At 39.8% G+C, this 21,957-nt stretch overlaps 2 protein-coding genes across 12 annotated transcripts in view; one reads left to right on the forward strand and one right to left on the reverse strand.

Moving 5' to 3' along the window:
* LOC133880825 (pentatricopeptide repeat-containing protein At2g17033) lies at window positions 1-2,320 on the forward strand. The gene is made up of 2 exons (XM_062319794.1): window positions 1-363; window positions 456-2,320. The coding sequence occupies exons 1-2, from the start codon at window positions 13-15 to the stop codon at window positions 1,518-1,520; spliced, it is 1,416 nt and encodes a 471-aa protein (XP_062175778.1). The 5' UTR covers window positions 1-12; the 3' UTR covers window positions 1,521-2,320.
* The window catches only part of LOC133880823 (serine/threonine-protein kinase ATR), a 27,676-nt gene continuing 8,028 nt past the window's right edge, over window positions 2,310-21,957 (reverse strand). For 3 of the 11 annotated variants that reach the window (XR_009902424.1, XR_009902420.1, XR_009902425.1), the window contains 12 exons: window positions 21,678-21,822; window positions 20,948-21,526; window positions 20,790-20,865; window positions 19,975-20,290; window positions 16,370-17,623; window positions 12,546-15,945; window positions 11,876-12,445; window positions 5,665-6,288; window positions 4,985-5,179; window positions 4,047-4,255; window positions 3,820-3,881; window positions 2,310-2,952 (listed from right to left, as the gene is read on the reverse strand). Coding sequence is in view for 4 of the 11 variants with exons in the window: in XM_062319790.1 (XP_062175774.1) it covers window positions 4,088-4,255; window positions 4,985-5,179; window positions 5,665-6,288; window positions 11,876-12,445; window positions 12,546-15,945; window positions 16,370-17,623; window positions 19,975-20,290; window positions 20,790-20,865; window positions 20,948-21,526; window positions 21,678-21,822 (7,327 nt within the window). In the remaining 7 variants the exon portion in view is untranslated. Of the gene's footprint in view, window positions 2,953-3,812; window positions 3,882-4,046; window positions 4,256-4,984; window positions 5,180-5,664; window positions 6,289-11,875; window positions 12,446-12,545; window positions 15,946-16,369; window positions 17,624-19,974; window positions 20,291-20,789; window positions 20,866-20,943; window positions 21,527-21,677; window positions 21,823-21,957 lie in introns of those variants that run through there. The other 8 variants (XR_009902423.1, XR_009902421.1, XM_062319791.1 and 5 more) reach the window with 8 other exon arrangements.

Raw genomic sequence — 21,957 nt, forward strand, 5'->3', positions numbered from 1 at the left:
TCTCAATTTAATATGATAGCACCTAAAGAGAATAGGGACCTCACTCACACCACTCACCTGCTGAGCCGAAGAATGATGGTAGTATTAGGAGGCGGTCTTAAACTGCCTCTCCCGTCACCATTACCATGCAACCCTCGCCAAGCACCAACACAAAAACTAACTCCATTGTTGCCCAAATGCGTACTAACCAAACAAGCCCACCGCTTCCTCTCCACCCTGACAGCCACCACCGCCGCCTCAACCACAGACAAGTTAATACGCAAATTTGTGTCAAGTTCACCGAAATCTGTAGCTCTCCACACCCTCTCCCATTTACTCTCCCCCCGCACCTCCCACCCCCACCTCTCCTCTCTCGCCCTCCCCGTAAGTACTACTACTCCTTCTCATTCGTATTCTGCTCTCTTTTTGTCGTGTTCGAACTCCAATCTCTGTAGTGTCGTTTATTTTTGTCGCAGTTGTACACGAGGATCTCCGAAGCCTCTTGGTTCAGTTGGAACCCAAAGCTGGTAGCGGACCTCGTGGCCTTGCTTGATAAACAAGGACATTACAACGAATGGGAAAGGCTGATTTCTGAAGCCGTTTCGAAGTTAGAGCTGCGAGAGCGAGAGCTCGCTCTTTTCTACTGCGACTTGGTGGAGTCTCATTCCAAGCGAAGTTCAAAGCGAGGATTTGAGGTTTCTTACACTCATCTGAATCAGCTTCTTCGTAACTCTGCCTCTGTTTACGTCAAACGTCGATGTTACGAATCAATTGTCGGGGGGTTATGCGAAATGGGTCGGCCTCGCGAGGCCGAAAATGTGTTTGAAGAAATGCACGTGAGAGGGCTGAAAGCGTCGCGGTTTGAGTTCAGGTCTGTTTTGTATGCGTACGGGAGATTGGGATCGTTTGAAGATATGCAGAGAATCGTGCACCAAATGGAGAACGAAGGTTTGGGTATAGACACGGTCTGTTCGAACATGGTTCTTTCGGCGTATGGAGCTCATGACAAGCTGGCAGAAATGGCTTCGAGGCTTCGGAAAATGAAAGCTTCGGGCATTCCCTTCTCGGTCAGGACGTACAACTCGGTCTTGAATTCATGCCCAAGAATCATGGCAATGCTAGAAGTCATCAATGGTCTACCGCTTTCCATTGAGGAGCTTAGTGGGGTTTTGAATGGTGACGAGGCTTTGGTGGTGGAAGAATTGGTTGGATCGTGTTCGGTTTTGGAGGAGGTAATGGAGTGGGATTCTTTGGAGGCCAAGTTGGATTTGCATGGAATGCATTTGGGTTCGGCCTACTTGATAATGTTGCAGTGGGTGGAGGAGTTGCGCCTCCGTTTGATGGATGGGAAGCATGTGATTCCGGAGCAGGTTACCGTGGTCTGTGGGTCGGGAAAGCATAGCAGTGTCAGAGGTAAATCGCCGGTGAAAGGTTTGGTTAGAAACATGTTGGTTCGCATGAAGAGTCCAATGAGGAATGATAGGAAGAACATTGGTTGTTTTGTTTGCAAGGGGAAAGTTGTGAGAGACTGGTTATGTTGATTGATAGGAGAACGGTTCCTGTGATAATAACTACAGATCACGGAGTGCCTCATGAGTGAAAGAGTCGAAACTATTCAGATTTGAGAGCAAGGAAATTGGCTGTGCAATTGACCTTGGGAGGAGGAGCTCGTAAGTGCTCATAAGAGGATCAAAGATGAACATATAAATGACCTTGAAATAGAGAAATGGAATTAAGCATTGATTGCTTCCAAGGGTAATCTGCTGACCACATCATAAGTCTAGGATGCGTAACTAGAATGGAAGATTGGGTTGGGAATTACTAGCTTTAGGGCAAAGTGCTCTTAAACATTTCACCCACATTTGGCTGGGATTTATTTATTTATTTTATTGCGGCCATGTGGTGTCAAGCTACTCAACTTTCTTACCTGAGAAAATTTGAGAAATTCATCTCTCAACCTTCTGTTTACTTTGACAATATATCATCTTGACAAGCATGGCTGCATATTCTCACGATCCTAAACAATATGATTACCGTAAGCTAAGCCGGAATAGTTGGAATCATAAGCTAAAACATCTTAGCAATGACATTGTACCTCACTATATAGGCAAAAGATCATCCTTTACAGCTTGCCGTGAATGCTATCCTTTCTTCCTTTTTGTTTTTCGTGAAGCCTGGCTTTCATTCTTCTGAAGGTAATGAAGCTCTATCCTCTCCATGTAAAGTAAATCTCAAGCACACAGATACCCACCTGCAGCTTTATGGAAAATACTATCATTTGCAACTTCAACACGAAGATAGCAAATGTTTCCAGCTTCAACCAAAGAAAGTGGCATCAAAGTAGCCGACAGTATTATTGGAACAGAAATGTTATGTTACCATGGTACACGAAGGCAGAAATACTACCATTTGCAACTTACAACATGAAGATAGCAAATGTCTCCAGCTTCATCCAAGAAAGTGACATCAACGTAGCTGACAGTACTACAGGCACAGAAATATTATGTATATACAACGGAATAAAAAAAATTTAATTACAAAATACCATTTTACATAATATAACACACAAAAGACCTATGCCTACCCAAATGAATATACAAAAGGAAAATCTCATGTACAGAGGGTCCTTTGAAAGTATCTAGGTGGCAATGCTATTGTAACTGAACATACTGCACATGTTCAGTTACGGCTGCAAAGGGCAGCATACAGTGTACACCACTTCTCCCTTTGACTATCTCCTTAACCAAAAACCTATCCACAGTCCCATGTAGGTGGTCCACTCTTTGAATACTGTCACCTTCAGCTTGTTCAAACCCTCAACAACTTATAGCATGATCCATGATAAGGATATTCCCCCATAGTAAAACGCCATCTTGTAGAAATCTGCCAAAGACACGTTGTCTGTGAATTAAAAGGCTTCTTTCAACACAAAATTGAGTTGCTATTTAGTTTCACCTGTATATCATGTTAACCCTGCACTTGAAACAAAACATTCAATATCAATCATGAGGCCAATCAAAACTCATTTACACTACACAAGCCAAATATGGCTATGTTTGTTAACCATTCCAAAAGGTGTTTTCTCTTCTCAAGCACAAACACACTTTTCAGAAAACAGTTACCAAAAGAAACAAGTTTCAAAACACAAAACACTTCCAAAAAATAAAACACAACACCTTTTTTTTCAAAACACTTTTTTTTTTTTTTTTTTTAAGTAATAATCCAGTCTTATTAAATCACAACACTTTTTCAAATAACAAAATGCAATACACCTTTTAGAAAAGTTCAAGGCTTACAAGAATATTTTGAGAAAACAAAGTGTTTATTTTTTTCAGATGTAGAAAGCCAATTTGTTCATTTTAAAAAAATAAAATAAAAAATAGAGGTGGCCGCATGGCCACCCCCAATTGAGAGAGGGTGGCCACCAACCAAATAGGGGGTGGTTGCCGCCACCCCAACAGGTCATAGGTGGTCACATGGCCACCCCACCAGAACATACGTGGCTATGCAGCCACCCCACCAGAACATGCATGGCTGTGCAACCACCCCTTCTCCTTTGTTGGGTGGCTGTGAGACCACCTCTCTATTTTTTAATTTTTTAAAGGAAGAAATCAACCTCCACACCTGAAAAATAAGCATGTTTTTTCTCAAAATAAGCATGCTCAATGTCTGTTTATTTGAAAACACTAGCACTTTAAAAAAGTTTACCAGACAGTTTTATTTTGTAGACACCACATACAACATTTTTTCAAATGTGGATGCCACTGAGAACACTTCTCAACTCTCTATCACATCAAAAACTTTTTCAAATCAAAAACAATTAACAAACATACCCCTAACCTTATATGTCTTCGAGAGATCTGAGGAAGAAAGCAAACACAGCACTTGAATGTTGCAAAAGACTGTTGATATAGGTAAAAGATCATAATTAGTTCTCCTATTAAGTTAGCCAATCGCATCTATCAACTGTTTTCCACATTTCAAGGTCACAATCAAAGATTCTGTTGTGGAAACAAAGGCCTCGAAATTATATATGCAGAGGAAGAAAATGATGCAGCATATCTGACCTGGACTCAATAGAGGAAAAATCTCTCTATTCATTTAACTCCTAAAACCATGGCATCCACCATATATACATCTTGCCAAGATTTTTGTGAGATACTGCTTCTGCAATTAATCGACGAGCCTGACCTTCTACAGCTAGAGGCAAAGATGGTGCTGCCCCAACACCAACAACAACCCCTTGCAACCTTGCCTCAATATTGCTGATGGCTCGCTGAAAAATTCGAACAGAGCATGCTTAGTTGTTAGTTTTCAACCATATATTTTACCCACAAACTGATCTGTTAAAACCAAAACCAAGCTATCAGGATCATTGGCTTCAATATTTGTTTAGGCAAGCCAACACAGTGATTCAAGTCACTTGAAAACTCTTTTTCTTTGAATAGATGTTGAGCATAGAAAATACATAGAAGAATATATTCTACTGTTTTAAGGTTGAGGATGCTTTAACCATCAACCCACATGTTATTGTAGTGGAAGGTTTACTACTACATCTTCCTATCTCCATTATTTAGCAAGTTTAAAATTTAATGGCTGTAAAAATTGATTAATAAGTTTAAATTTGTTATGCAACTTTTTTAGCCACAACTTTCGATCGCCACAAAATACCCCCTTTCAACTTTCAACTCATTAAATATAAGTTGTTTTTCCATCAGGTTGATTTACATACAGAAGATGCATCAACTTTTTCAGTCAATGTAACAGAGGCGGAGTATTGGTAATTCTTTGCTTACTACAAATGATTTGATATGAAAAGCACTTTTCAATTTTAGTCAAGTTGCAAAAGAATTGATTTGTTTGAGCCTCAGAATATGTGGAATCAGCCAATTATGCAACGATGAACCAATATCATTGTAATTGCTTAATTTTTAAGAAAGAACAGCATAGCTAAACTTGTTACAACAAATAGGCAATGATAAAGGACATCAATGAAGATCCAAACCTGGGCATGTGGATTCTGAACCTCTATGCCACTGGACTTGTGAGACTTTGTCCATTCTACAAGCGGATCATGAATGAAAGTTTCAAGAACACTCTTCAAAGTCTCCCTGTGTGTTCTCAGTACTGATAGCGTGATCTCACAGACCCTCAAGAAAATTCCTTCATACCCAGTGATGCCCAAACCATCAATCATGTTCTGTAGGTTATACAACACTGTCCATCAGTAAAAAAACAAAAAAAACCCAGGTTTTGGGATCGTGTCATAAGAAATAATAATTAGGTAACCATTCAAATATATAGACCATGAACTATTCAGAAACATGGCATATTATTGGAACTATACGAGTGCAGGAAGACACAAACAGGTCAATATAGATAAAATCTTTCAATAAGTTAAATATGAATACCTTGCCACTATAATTTATTTCAAATAATTACTAATTCCACACAAAAATTTTATATAAGGTAATACTTCATTAGAAAATCAAAAAAAATGGAGTGAACCCAAGTACAATGGGTGTAACAAGATTGCAGAACAGATATATTCATTAAATAATTCTCATTAAATTTATATTATATCTGGTTACAGACGCTCAACAAAATGTTGAAAACAATTCAGGACTTCCCAAATAGAAAATATGATCAGAGTCTAAAAGACATGTATTTGTGCACTTAGCTTACCTGGGTTAGCCTGAAAGGCACCAGCTCAGGCTTCTCTAACTGCAAGCCTTTGTCAAATAAGCAACTGAAATCAACATGAACACAATCACCTGTGGTAGAATCAAAAAGAATGTTTTCACCATGTCGGTCACCCAGCCCCACAATATGCCCAACCATGGACCACACTGCAGTAGTATGTGCATAAGCAACCCGAGCCCTAAACCAAGCAGCCGGCTCAGAGAAAGTGGTCAAAAACCATTTATGAAAAACTGGTGGGAACATTGGAAGAATCTTGTTCTTCAGCAACTCATCATCCTGTATTTTACCTTGGCATTGATCATAAATCCGTTTAATTTGAGGATTCGTTTTCTGCCTATCAAATTTTCCACAAGTTACGTAAATGTCTTGAAGTATATGCCGCAATCCACGAGTGTGGGGCACCCACTCTACCATACCACAGTCCTCTGTTAGAGGAATCACTGCAAAGGTGCGAATGTAGAGCTTCCTTCGACGGCTTTCAGGGTATTTCGATAACAAACGATTTATCATTGCGGTGAACTCCATCATACGTGCATCTTTCCTGAGGTCATCCTTGGGTTTACAGAGGAAAGGACGTTCAATGCCATCACTGCCCAACAGAACAATCTGAAATACAACCTATTGTTAAAAGATAATCAAAAGACAAGGGGACAATTGTGTCAGTTAACAGGACATGATAAGAGCAGTGATCCAATTGTATCATCCAAGAAACGCTTCACCTAAATCAACATAATGCCTATTCCCTGAAAGTCATGTCAAGTAACACAAAATACTCCATCCGTCCCATATTGTTTTACCTTCAAAATTCAACTTTTTACATGGACATCTTAAATGCTGTCTTCAAAATAAAAATAAAATTTCCAGTTTTCAAAATTATCCTCAGTTTATTGAGTTTTCAAATAAAGGATAAATTATTAAAATTGTGTCTATTGGCTTTTCAAAGTGGATAATATTGTGGAATATCTCCAAAATGGAAAAGAAGACAAACAATATGAGATGGAGATAGCAACCACCAATCTATATCTAACATAGATATCCTGTGAGGGTTGGTATTAGAACTCTCGCACAAGACCCAAAGTCCCAGCAAGAGTCTTGTGCGGTTCAATATATGGAACTATCCAACCGGGACTCTACTAAGAAGTCTTCTACTGCTATCCAAAAGCCGAGTCCTATTGTAGAGTCCTAATGCAATAGTATCATAGCTAGATAAGATTTCAAGTGTTATAGTTTGAACGTATTTAGAGGTAGAAGCTGGTTGCTAGACTAGAGTTAGTATTTATCTTAAACTCTGTAATGAACTTCTATATATGATCAATGAATGCTCGGTAAAGAGTAAGGTTTCAGCTTCCATAATTTCTATGTTCTATCATGGTATCAGAGCCATATCAAAGACACACGTCTTGATCTATGGCCCATTCTGATTCTGAATCTAGTGCATCTGTCGGTTCGGTGGCTTCTACAGCCACTCAACCTCATCTCCCACCTCCCCAACCGCAGCCCGTTGTTTTTACCATACCCAACATGAATCAAAATCTTCATATCAAACTCTCCAAAGGAAACTTCATGGCATGGAAAACCCAAATCCTCGCCTACATCAAAGGCCAGGACGCCTATGGTTTTCTCGACGGCTCATCTCAGCCTCCTCCTCAAACCATTCCGAATCCATCTACTGATGCTGGAGCCCCTGCCACAATTGTCAACCCAGAATTCCTCGCATGAAATCAACGCAATCAGATGATACTCAGCATCCTTATCTCCACTTTGACAAAACCCTACGTGGTCCATGCAGTTGGTAGTGTCTCTTTTGCCGCTCTCTGGTCGACTATGCTCTCCATGTTTGCATCTCAAGCTCGTGCTAGAGTCATGCAGATCTACTTTCAACTTGCCAAAGTGAAGAAGGGTAGCAACTCCATTACAGAATACTTTCAAACTATCAAGACTGTCAGTGACACTCTCGCTACCACCGGACAGCCTCTCAATGACTTTGAGAGCGTCACTTTCCTACTCAAGGGTCTTGGGTCCGAATATGACCCGTTTGTGACCTCTGTCACAACCAGGGTTGATCCCTTATCCATAGATGAACTTTATGGTCATCTATTGACTCACGAGATGCGCTTGGAACAGCAAACATCTGCCCTTGATCTTCCTCCAGCTACTGCAAATTTTACAAATCGGTCTTTCACACCTAGAGGCAGAGGTTACCGTGGCCATGGAGGACGCCCCTTCAATCGTGGTTGTGGTTCCTTCCCAAACAATCGTGGCCGTGACTCATATTTCTCTCTTGATGCTGCTACTAGTTCCCGTCCTACCTACCAAATTTATGGGAAACCAGGACATACTGCCTTTCGCTGCTACCACCGCCAAGAGTCTCTTCCAGACCAACAACCTCTTACTCCTCCACAGGCCTACTATTCAACACCTACACTACCAGCAAAGGATGTTTGGTACCCGGACACAGGGGCTACACACCATGTTACTAACGAGCTGCAGAACCTCAACCTATCTCATGAGGCCTATCACGGCCAGGATCAGATCCTAGAAGGGGATGGAACAGGTTTGCCTATATCTCATGTTGGTTATGCATTATTCACTTTTTCTCGTCGTCAATTTTTCCTAAGACAACTCTTTCATGTTCCATCCATCTCTAAAAATCTTCTTTCTGTTCAAAAATTCGCCCTTGACAACTCTGTATTTTTTGAATTTCACTCTTATTTTTTGATTAAGGACATTCAAACCAGGGCCATCCTCCATCAAGGGCGCATTAAAGATGGCCTCTATCAACTTCTTCCGTTAACTAGTTCTTCGTCAATAAAACAAGCACTTGTCAGTGAACGCACTTCTGCAGCGTCATGGCACAAGCGCTTAGGCCATCTTGCTTTTCGCACAGTTCAGCGTGTTCTATCTCAGTTCCACCTTCCAATTTCTTCAAATAAGGCTTCATCCCCTTTCTCTGCATGTGCACAAGCCAAGGGTCATCAGCAGCCATTTAGTTCTTCTAGTTCTCAAATTTGTAGTCCTTTACAATTAATTTACTCTGATGTATGGGGACCTTCTCCAACCTTATCAATAAACGTAAGTCGATTTTATGTGTCAATGCATTGATGCCTTTAGTCGTTTTACTTGGGTTTTTCCTATACAAGCCAAATCAGATTTCATGTCTACTTTTCTTAAATTCCAAGTTATGGTTGAACGGCTCGTAAACACAAAAATAATCAGTGTGCAATCTGACTAGGGGGGTGAATACTGCAATCTTCACTCTTATTCAGTCCCACGGCATCATACATCGTCTTTCTTGTCCTCATACACACCAACAACAAGGTTGTGCCAAACGCAAGCATAGGCACTTAATTGACACAACTCTAGCCCTTCTGACCGAGAGTCATCTTTCTCGCAAATTTTGGGAAGATGCCTGCCTTACCCCTTGTTATCTTATAAATAGAATGCCAACTCCATTGCTCAATAATCAATCACCCTTTGAAAAATTATTTCACCAAGTTCCTGATTACAAGTTTCTCAAGGTATTCGGATGTGCATGTTTTCCAAATCCCCGGCCTTACAACACTCATAAATTCTCCCAACACTCAAAAGAATGTGTTTTTCTTGGGTACAGTCAACACCACAAAGGCTACAAATGTCTCCACATCGAATCTGGCCGAATGTACATTTCTCGGGATGTCATATTCCATGAATCCTGATTTCTTTATGCTCCTCATGTTTCTGTACCTCCTATTTCTACTCCTGTTCAAACCACTAGCCTTCCTCTTATTCTGTTACCTTCACCCACTTCACCTTCCCCACAAACTCCTGCAACACCACCTTCACCTGTCCCTCTCAATTCTCCTACCTTGTCCAGTTCCTCTCCTTCCGATTCTACAGCACCACAAGGCTCTTGTTCCGGTCCCTATGAGGAAACTTTTCTTGCCCAGATACACCCCATGCATACCAGGTCTATGAACAACATCATACAGCAACGACAACTCACAGCATACCAGGTCTATGAACATCATCATACAGCAACGACAACTCACAGATTGTACTGTCCGATACCCTGCTCCTCGGGGTTTATTAACACAGCATGCATCAGCCACCCAGGAACCAACCTGTTTCTCAAATGCTGTGAGTATTCCAGAATGGCAAAATGCAATGCAACTTGAGTTTAATGCTCTTCTACATAATCAGACATGGTCACTTGTTCCTCTCCAGGCCTCACAAAATCCAGTGGGATGCAAATGGGTGTTCAAACTGAAAAGGAGAGCCGATGGATTCATTGAGAGACATAAAGCACGGCTGGTAGCTAAAGGATTTCATCAACAAGCCGGTGTGGACTATGGAGAAACTTTTAGTCCGATTGTTAAGCCTACAACAATCCAAACAGTTCTTTCCCTTGCATATTCTACTGGCTGGTCAATGAAACAGATTGATGTTCAGAATGCTTTTCTTCATGATCTTTTATCCGAGGATGTTCATATGGTCCAGCCACTGGGATTTGTCAATCCTAACTTTCCTCATCATGTGTGCAAGCTCCACAAGGCTATATATGGTCTCAAACAGGCCCCTAGAGCCTGGTTTTCCAGGTTAAGTAACAAGCTAATCCAACTTGGTTTTATAGGGTCCAAGGCCGACTCTTCACTTTTTCTTTATAGAACACAATCAATCACCATTTTTATGCTTATTTACGTTGATGACATCATCATCACAGCCTCGGATCCAGCAGCCATCACTAATCTGCTCCAGCTTCTTAATGCTGACTTTGCTGTCAAAGATTTGGGAGATTTACATTATTTTCTTGGTGTTGAAGTGCTCAAACTAAATTCAGGTCTTCTTCTCTCTCAACGGCGCTACATCATGGACCTCTTGAAGAAGACAAACATGCACGAAGCATAGCCTGTCACTTCTCCAATGGCTTCCTCTTCAGTTCTATCTGCATTTTTAGGAGATCCAATAGATGATCCATCTCTCTACCGCAGTACAGTGGGCTCCCTACAATATCTTTCTCTCACAAGACCTGACTTGAGCTTTGCTGTGTGCCAATTTATGCATCGACCTCTTAAACCACATTGGCAGGCAGTTAAACGAATCCTCAAATACTTGCAGCATACAATGTCTCATGGTCTTCTTCTTCATCAAACCTCTTCCAATGAACTCCAAGCATACTCGGATGCTGATTGGGCTGGATGTCCAGACGATCGTCACTCTACCGGTGCCAATTGTGTGTTTCTAGGTTCAAATTTGGTGTCTTGGAGCTCACGCAAACAGCCCATTGTCTCTTGATGGCTACTGAAGCCGAATATAAGGCTATTGCAAACGCCACAGCCGAATTGTTATGGATCCGGGCACTACTTCAAGAACTTAGAGTTCGAATTTCTAACCCACCAACTCTTTGCTATGACAATATTGGTGCCACCTACATGTACGTCAACCCGATGTTCCATGCATGTACCAAGCGTGTGGAAATTGACTTCCACTTTGTTCGAGATCGCGTTGCCGATAAGTCCTTGGTGGTTAGGTTTGTTCCTTGCTCAGATCAGCATGCAGATGTCCTTACGAAACCACTTGTTTCAGTCAAGTTCCAACAACTTTGTTTCAAGCTCAACATACGATCTCCCCCGTTGACCTTGCAGGAGGGTATTAGAACTCTCGCACAAGACTCAAAGTCCCAGCAGGAGTCTTGTGCGGTTCAATCTGTGGAACTATCCAACCGGGACTCTACTAAGAAGTCTTCTACTGCTATCCAAAAGCCGAGTCCTATTGTAGAGTCCTAATGTATTAATATCATAGCTAGATAAGATTTCAAGTGTTATAGTTTGAATGTATTTAGGGGTAGAAACCGGTTGCTAGACTAGAGTTAGTATTTATCTTAAACTCTGTAATGAACTTCTATATATGATCAATGAATGCTCGGTAAAGAGTAAGGTTTCAGCTTCCATAATTTCTATGTTCTATCAGTTGGTGATTCTACTTTTTCATGCAAGTTAGGACTCATGGGATCTGTATCCCCACTGGCAGATGAACCTAAAAATAAATATTTCAAGGCAGAGGAGGGAGGGAGGGAGAGAGATAGAGTAGGCCTCTAGATACCAAAGTTAAGGTGTACTGAGAACGTGAACCAAGCAAACCATAAAATCAATAACTAGAGAAAAAATGAATACAGAGACATGCATTTGCAAAAACCACTATGTATAGAATAACTTACTTTCTTAGGTCGCTGAAGAGATGAGAGAATCTCAGCTTCATCAGCTATTCCTGATATTGTAGGAAGATCTGTGGCAGAAAAGATATTAGAGGTAAGCGAGTCTGAGAGATTCACATCATATGTCGGTAGAGTAACAGTAAGAGATTGTTGAATTGGCATAATAATTCCCAGTGGCATCATCCTCTTCAAGGCACTAAATTCAGTTGAGATATTAATTGTCTTCGATTTTGGCTGACCACCATGGAAGCACAACTTGATTAGATGATCAATCAGGCTAGCAAACTGAACAAACAAATTGTTGCCACTATTTCCTTGGCTGAACCCTTTTCGTGCAGCTTGTATGATTTCAGCAGCTGCCTCCCGCCTTGATGGAACAGTTGATTTTGAAACAGCCGCCATAATCCATAGGGCTTGCTGTGGGTATTGCCGAAGCACTGAAGTGATTACGTGTTTGACCAATCGAACAATTTCTTCATTTTGGTGGCAAATTCTGGAAACTAACTGAGGCAATACTGTTAACCACTGATATGCTGGCAAATCCTTGAGACAGCCGCGCATAATACTCATTACCTGCCAAAATAAAAAAGGAAAGAACAGACAGTAAAATGGAGGAGTCAGAGTCTCAATGTGGTTATAAGAATAAAGTTAATTTTGGAAGTATTAAAGTCACCTTCCCGTGGACACTTTTCAAATCTTTATTGGAAGACGAACCACTTCTTTGATAAATGCTCCCAAAGTCAAACCACAGGGTTAACAACCTTGGAAGTGCTTGAAAGAGATTTTTGTGGCCCCTATGTAGCCCCTTTGCATAAAATAACAGTACATCAGGCACATAAGACCACCAGTGCTTCTCCGTGTTTACATTGGAAGAACCAACAACAGCAGAAGTAGGTGGCACTATCCTGGGACCTAAATCAAAATTCTCTTCCTGACGTTTCCTGGCATCAGCAAGCAGCTCGTCACAATACTTGGCCATATAGAAGTATCCTTTCTCCCACTTAGGCTGTAATTCCCTCACCCTGGAATAAAGACTTATCACATCCTCTTTCTGCTTCTGCCCAGTGTAATGGATCCACCTAGAATAGAGGAGAAGGGTCTTCGCAATATCTCGATTCTCATTCAGCGCCTGAGTATCACAAACCAAAGGCGGTGGGTTCAGTGGAACCAGTGAAAGGCTAGTGATCGATGATATTGCAGCGGAGCCGACAACCTCGACAGGCATGTTCAGGAGAGCTTGTTGAAGCTCCGCAATGGCACCATCAGATCGCCTAGTACTCCACAGAAGCTTAGCCTTCTCCTTGTGGACGTTAGGTGCACCTGAAGCCTGAGCTTCAAGAATTGCTCGGTTTGCTGTTTCATAGTGACCAGCTAAGCGACAGAGCTTTGCATATTGAAGCCAGCAGTTCCCAACTTGAGCACCAAGACCACTGGCACCAAAAACCAATCTTCGGAAAGCTAGAAGTGGATCCCTTGCCCAAAGTGACGGCTGCGTAAATCTGAGACGATTCTCCCAGTTCTCCATCACTTTTGAGAATCCCAGATCACCCAAACGAAATAATTTCTCCAAGAAAGAGTCATCAACAAGAAGACTCTGGAAGTCTTCCAGCTCTCTTAGCAAGTGAAGTTTCACAATGAATGGGTAAGCCCGTGTATAGGAATCCATCCCAGCAGCAGCCAGAGGAGCAATCAGAGCTTGCTTGGACAATGCAATTTTCTCAGCAACTGAGAACTGATCCTTCTTCATCATTGCCTGGAGAATCTTTGCAACATCCATGTCAAAGGAAGCATTACTCTCAGAGCTGCTACAAAGCAAACCTTCTTCATCAGCTTTACTAAGATACTCATCCATCAAATCCCACCTGCCAAGCCTCCATGCAGCTTGCACACCTTGCATGCACCATGTTTTCTTGTATTTGGGAATCCTAGAAATTAAACCATCCACATGAGTTACCATGGCCTGAAGGTGGCACATGTTTAATAAACAGTTAAGTACATCAGAATGTCTCTGAACTGAAGTGGGCTCCATTTGCAGAGCTTGTTCACAAGAAGTCAAAACTTCAGCCCAGTTTCCTGTTTTTTTGTTTATTAAGAGCTGGTCTTGTAACCTTAAAGACTTGCGTAAACATGCCAATCCGGAAAGACCATCAGGCTCATCCAGACAGCTGTATATTTCCATTAGATAGGAAATATCTTCATCCTCAAAAACTCCACTCCTCTCAGCAGCAGGGTTGAAAGAACCCGACTTTTCCCGCACATGAGACTCAAAGTACATTAAAGACCTTGCATAAGCCTGACACCTAAAAGAGGCCCTGGCAAGTGTCACCTTTGGAATTGCAGTCAGAAGCTCTGAAACATATTTACACCGTACAAGGAGTTGGTCTTGATCTGTCAAAGAAGTTGAGCGTCGATCCTTTGACTTGGGTGCTTGTTGCTTAGAAGCTGATGATTGGAAAGAGTGGGAAAGAGCTAGTTCTTGTTCAACGTCATCCACCCATTGCCCAAGATTATCAAGAAGAGTGAACACAGCCTGAATGCAAACTTCAGTTTGCCCACCACTGACTTCATGAACTGTTGCCCCACTGTTTTCTGATGCAGCAGCATCAAGAACAGATAGTATTTCTTCTGTTATGCCACAGCGTGCCTCCTCAGTACCATGACAGACAGCATCTAGGACTAAATAAGGAAGCAGATATATAGCTGTTTGCATATCATGACGAACTATACCTCGACAAGCATTAAAAATAGTAGCACGAGATCCAGTTGCATGCACAGTGAGTTTCTTTATCCAAAAGAAAATCCATCTCCTGAATGACATAGATGGCCGGTAAATTGGGCCTGTGAATGCAGAATCAGCCACATTTGGAAGCTGAAATCTAGAGGTTAAGCAAGGGGCAATTATCTCTTTAACATAGTTAGAGAACCGGTCCCACAGTTTTTGACCCCTCCCATTCATCTCACCACTACCATCTTTGCTCTTAATCCTAGATGCAACGACCTTTAGAGATTCCTTTTCCTTCAGTGTCTGTGAAATAGAAGCAGAAGCATTCACATCCAGTGATGCCTCACAACCTGCAATTTTTAGCAGCTCTTGTATCGCCAATGCAGCCGAGTCTTGAATAATGGTGTCTGGTGCAGCTCTAAAAGCCCTGGCCAGATGCTTGTGGATCAATTCAAAGATAAGGTCGTCATCCGAACATTCAATCTTAAAGCGTTGGCATGAAAAACCCTTAACTTTGGCAGGGTCAACTGCACCCAGTGCTCCAAGGCAATCAGCACAGACCAACTTCAGCCGCTGTCCTACTGCAGTCCTTGATTCTTCTGCACAGCCCCTTAATAAGGATGTGATCAAAGAGCTCAAAACATCTATGTCTGAACCAGCTTCGGCAGTGATCAGAGCTGTAACCTCCTCTCTTCTTAGGTTTAGCAACTTGCTGAACTCGCACACTACCATATACCTCACATTCAAATTCTCATGATTCAAACCATCAACAACATCTCGCAGTTGATCCTTCAAGGTCATTGACCCCCGTGCTTCTTGTATGGCTTTGTTAACTTCTGTTAGAGCTGGAATACTGGGTAATGGAGGGAACTCGCCAATATGCTCTTTTAGGATAACCTTGTTCTTTAAAACAAGTTCTTCCAAAATTTTCACCACTTTATCCAAATTCACTGAAGGTTTTTCTTTCTCTCTCTCCAAGAAAGGAATAAGAGCAGCAAAAACTTGAGAAATTAAATGTTTTGTGCTAGATGGCGATACTTTTGCTAGCTGCTCAATGAAGAAATGCAAGACCGAGAGACCCTCACTCAGGAGCGATTCTTTATCGATAGCATGCATGAGAAGAACCATTAGTTTTGGTACATAAGTACTAAGGTGAGAACCCATCATTTTAATCAGCATCTCAATACGTTTTAATGCTTGTTCCTTCAGCGATAAATCATCAGCATGGAGCATTTTTCTATCGATACTGTTAAGGAGGCCAACAAAATGGTTCCTCAAAAATCCTGGAAGATCTTCACCACCAGTTAGAACTCTAGCAACTTCTTTTATCATCTGAGGTACTCTTGCTAACCTGTAAACAGATACAAAATCACAATGCTTGGCAGATATTGCAACCTAATAAAATTGGAAGTATAATATATTAGCTAAAAGCATTTAACTTTGCTCTGCAGTCACGAGTCAGTGGTCCCAGGAATCTACACAAATTAGTGACTAAAAAAAATTAAGTAAATGCACGGGCAATATATAAATGAATGGTGCAACAGCTTCATAGTTTTCATACACAGGTAGTTATTTAGAATTCCTTCATGGACTAATAAAAGGAGAAACATTATAAGACACCTACAAATGCATAGATACCACCTATGAAAAATCAGTGCGGAAACAAAGGCCAGGAAGTTTAATCGAACAAAAAAGGAAAAAGAATAACCAGATCAACTATAGTAAATTCCATAACTACTTGCTAAGTTCTGGTGAACTTGTGTATAGATTAATACCTTTTGCTTATCTCATCTGAATCACCACCATCCAGAAAGCAAACAAGTTCATCCAAAAGGGCAGGTAATGCAGCTGCAAAAATTTCTTGCTTGTCTGAGCCAGTATGTGTACGGTAAAATTGCAAAGCTGAGAGTAACTCTTGCCCATCTGCTTGATGGAGAGCGAAGGCAAGCACTTTTGGTAGCCAATTAACTATCAGAGGCACCATATCAGTATTCAAACACTTGGCCAACTCATATAAGGTGTCAACTGCATGATCATTATCCTGCTGAGACACTACAAGCTTCGGAAGAACAACAGGAATCATTTTCTTCACAAGTTCTTCAATTTCAACACCAAAAACAGCTTCTGCAAATTCTCTGACCATTTTTGGACGGCTGGCGAGCCTCACAGATAGATAATCAAATAGTTCATTTCGAATATGAACAACTTTTAGTAGGATAAGTTCAAATCCTCCTTTAAGATGAAAGTAGCAAGATTTGTGTATTAACCTCGATGCATTCATTCTCACCGTCACATGTTGATTGTCTAGCTGATCGACCAACAAGATAAGAGAAAACAAAAAGAGTTGGCTGTAAATATCAACTGCAATCATAATTTCTGCTGTAGATTCCAAAAGAGTTTCAAAGATTTGGGGATCTTCAGCTGCTGCTAAGGCATGTTTAATTATATCCAGGAAATTTTGTTCTTTACTTTTATTCGATCTGCCCTCATCAGAAAATAGACAACTCAAAATAGGATCCTCAAGAAAGGAACTAATCTGAGTGCAAAATGCTTCCCTTACAGCCTTCCTTCTGTTAAGGAGCAGAAAATCAATGCATTTAGTCCATTCAGATCTTGTTTTAAGCAGAACATCTGCAGTCCCATGTACAAGGATCCGTCGAATAATTTCCACACAGGCAACTTGAACCTCTTCTGATGACTCATCATAAAGAAGTTCAAAAAAAAGTGACTGCAGATGGATGAAATCACCATCCAAACTAATCTCCATCCTTTGCATATCAGGTGGATATATAATTCTTGAATATAATTCAGCATTGTGCACAACACTTCTGTCACACTTTGAACACCAGAATCCTTGCAGTAAATAATCTACAGTCTGACTATGTTTCTCATTGTTTATATTCAAAAATAATTTGCACACACTTTTATCTAGACCATCTACAGTACAAGATCCATAAAGGCATGACAAAAATCCAAGAGAAAGGGGAATAATTTTCTTAACACTCACATGCTTCTCTCTCCCCAAGGACCTGCAAATTGAAGAAGAAAAAGGTAAACAAAAACAAGAAAAAAATTTAGTTAGAAGTCCATGAATTAATATTTTTAAGCACAAGGAGAACCAAAAAAAAAAAAAAAAGAATCAAGGAACAATGGCTTTAGTGAATCTCACTTTGGCACTTCAAACACCAACAGGACTCTAGAATGTGAAAGTACAAGTACAGAGCAAACACAAACCACAAGATGTCAGCTGACCACTCACACACTCCTCTGACTCATAAAAAAGCATATAGTGTATGTATATATATTTATGTAACTGGATACACATATGTCTATATCCATTTATAATATAAATATTTGTATGTATATATAAAAATAAAACAAAAATTAATCCATATCACAGCAACATAACAAAGATGTTGCTCCCAAAGCCAACGTTATATTGAACATTTGATATATTTTATGTCTACACCCTACACAACTAATTCAAGGCTGAGTAAAGCATATGGAATTTATTATATGGTTATGCTGATATATAAAACATCCAAAACTTTTATATGGAAGGTGATCCTTGCCTACAAATGAATTCAGAAAAAACGATTTAATACTTATGCAAAGGATTTTCAAGATGCCAATACTAAATCTCTGTCTAAACAGAAAAAATTAGAGCATGAGATACAAATGTGACTTGTATGCAACCAAAACTATATCTAGTTCCTTTATCTAGGCCCATAAGCATCACAATCTACAATATCAAGTCCCTAACTTGCACCACGCTACTTCTTATTGACTATCATAAAACCAATTCACAACCAAACAAGACATGGCAACTACATTGTGCACTTGACAAGTGAACCTGGCCAGGCCTGAATAATGTGTGAGCTAGGATGTACACAAACAGAAAAGCGCATGCCACTTAAATGGAGTATTTCAAATAAGCCAAGCTTGAACAGCTGCATAATTAATTGGATTCAGCTCATTCCAATCCTAGTCATCACAAGAACCATCACTTATGAGACCTACATCTTGTTCACTATATGATAGTCACTTCATCTATAACAGACAAGGAGATTTAATGCAAACTCTTTGGGTAGACTGATTATGACCATAAATTCTTAATGTATCAATACAGACCGCAAAAGATCGAGAAAAAGGCATACTAGAAGTCATTCAAAACTTATTTACATGTAAATTTAAGTACATTGACAAATTATCAAAGAAGATCAACCTGCACATGCTATATATGTACATCTATCCAAATAGATATATTTTGTTAAATCGCCAATTATCCCAAAAGCTTAACCTGATAGGAAATGATGAATTTAATCATTTTATTTTTACTTTAACACATCCCACACATGTGGACTCAAACTCCTTCTCAACAAGTGAAACCCAACACGTGGAAGATTTAGTGACATGAGGGTGAATTGCAAAGTCAAGTTCAAACTCGTGACTTCTAGTCTGATAACATGTTAAATTATCATTTATTCCAAAAGCTTAAACTGATAGGAAAAATTGAATTTATTCATTTAATTTATACTTTAACACTCTCCATCACATGTTGGCTCAAACTCCTGCTCACATGTAATTTTCTACGTGATATCGAATTATTCTTAAGCTTTCAAGACAAGTGGTGATTTAAGTGACATCAGAGCAAAGGTCCTTAGCTCAAACCCTGTCTCCGTAATTCACCTCTCATTTCAATTAAATATTCTCCATGTTAGGCCTCACTTGTTGAGGGGGAATTTGAGCCCACACATAAAGGAAAGTGCTAGAATATTACTTAAATGATTAAATTCATCATTTCCTATTAGTTAAACCTTTTGTGATAAATTGTGATTTAACATATTTCATTCCTTTCACATGAGTATGTCATTGTTTCCATGTTAATGCATCCATCAGCAGTATAAAACCCAACAACCTAAGGGTCTAACTCTTGTGCTTATATGCGTATTCTTGAGACCATAGACCTAAACAAGAACCCTAACTTGTAGCATGATTCTTATTTCTAAGTTAATTATGTTTAGCCTTAAAAAGCTTCTCTTAGTTTGACTAAATCAAGCTTGTTGAAATTTAAGCATTCCTTCTTGGTTCTACTTTCCCAGTCAGTCAACAGTATAGTATTTATATTGTGCAATTTTATGGACAAAAAGGACAAAAAGGAAATACTTTCAAGAGAGAAGAAACATGTCATGAATGAATACAATTCCGTCAATGAAGCCTTCAGGCAAAAACTTCACATTGTGTGATCTCCTTAATCTATCCCAAGCCTTATCAATCACAGTCAAGAAATGACAAAACTAATCAAACATATACTGATCATATATGAAAACCATGTAATAACAAAAACAGGTAAAATAAATAACTTCAAAAGTTCACTTACTCCACCCTTCTGAATATATGTGTCAGTACACCAAGACCAGACCAGAACACAATCACTGGCATAGAAACAACAGCTTCAAGTCTAACTTCCTCAACTTCGTCACAAAGACTCAAATCCAAGACTTCAAGACCAATTTCAGTTTTTAAGCTAGAACCAAGCTTGGATGCAACTTGAAGTGAGATACATTTTGTTTTCCATGTATTTTGAGGTTCAGTAATCACAAGAGAATGAGACCAGGGAAGCTTTAGTACCATAGATAAAAGTTCTGCACTATTTTCTGTATTTTTGAAAAGCTTGTTCTCCATAAGCGGGATACCTAGTAGAGAATATATAATTGGCATTAAGTCACAGATGACAGACTAGCAGCAAAGTAGAAACATGTAGCAAATTTCCAGTGGATGAGCAGTAAATGGAAGAGAAGATCTGAAATTTTCACAGCAGTAAATAGTCTTCTCTCTCCAAAACCTATAGAAGAGAACTATCAGATTTTACACTTATCTTACCCTCAAGTTTTTATATAAGATCTATTGTCAAAGCACATCAACATTGTTCAATGAAATGAATTTCATGATTTCAACATTTTTATGATCAACTTTTTGAGCATGTGAAAATTATGAGCTCAGTAAAGCCTTTGTCAACGGCATGTACTAGAAAGCAGCAGATAGTAAAATTAAAAGGAGTTCACTTCCTTCATCTAAGAGATATTTAGAAACTGTCATCAAAATTAAGAATCTTTAAGAACCAGAACTAACATAACATATACATTACAAACAAGGTTGGTGCAGCCTTGATGAAGGTTAAGTTCATTGCCTTACTTTGCAAAAGCAATATGCTGTGAATTCCCTCCAGGTAAATGGAAACATCAAGCGTCATTGAATTCTCTTGCTTTGCCTATTTGATGTAAATCTGAGTTAATAATAGGGCAAACTGTAGTGAGTTTTTGAGAAGAGTTTGCTCATTTAAGCCTACCTACCAGCTCGCATATCCTGGGAATCCATGCATACATCTGTTGAAAAATAAAGATTGATAGATTGGCATCCGGGAATCTAGAGAAGCCAATGCAAAGCATGCTAAGAGCCGTCAACGCAACATGTGGACTTAAAGTATCAGTTCCGACATCAGGAGAGTTTAGATACTTAACAAACGAAATAAGTGATTTATGCATATCATTTGCATATTTGTCTTCCCTTTCACAAGTAACTATGCAAGTGTGCTTGCTCTGCACCTGAACATTAGCATCGGATGCCATAATTTCATCATCTAACTTCTGACGTTTGACCTTAAAAGTTTCCACATCTGGAATAGGCCTCTTTTCTCCAACCCTCAAGTTTTCAATTGATTTATCACTGGAAGTTAAAAAATCTAGAGCACTACAATTTGTTGCTCTCCCTCCAACACTATCAGGACCAAGAATTGACAAAGCTACTCGAAAACAATCTATCAGTAGAAAGCACGGTTCTGGAAAACAAAGTGTGCGAATAAGAGATTCTGGCCTCCAGACATGAGGGGGGCAAATTTTAGCAATCCTTATGTACGCATTACACAATGCAACCTGGATAAAAAAACATAGGTCTAGAATTAGAAATTATTATTAAGTCTCCTGAAATAATTCAATCCCACAGATTTATCAGCTGCCCAAAAATAAGAAAAATGCCTCACAGAATAACTAAGCTTGACTAGTAAGGACATTTTTAAAAGTTAACCTTAAGATCCTGGCTTTTGGTTCTCCACATTGACTGAAGAAAAACATTGACTAAATCTGCAGCTGTTAGCTTGACAATGTCATCAGCGCACCTAGAGTGTAGTGCATGAAGGCAACCACCCAAGGACGAATCATAAGCCACATTTCTGCAATGTAAGCCTTACATTAGGATACTAAGGGAAACTAAAAAAAATAATACAGTTGGAATAACTCTTTTCCTCCTCTTCCAAAAAGATCACATGGAAAGTAATATTTCTCAAGACTAGAAAGAGGTGATAATA

Source organism: Alnus glutinosa, chromosome 11 (assembly GCF_958979055.1).
Source record: "Alnus glutinosa chromosome 11, dhAlnGlut1.1, whole genome shotgun sequence".
Taxonomy (NCBI): domain Eukaryota; kingdom Viridiplantae; phylum Streptophyta; class Magnoliopsida; order Fagales; family Betulaceae; genus Alnus; species Alnus glutinosa.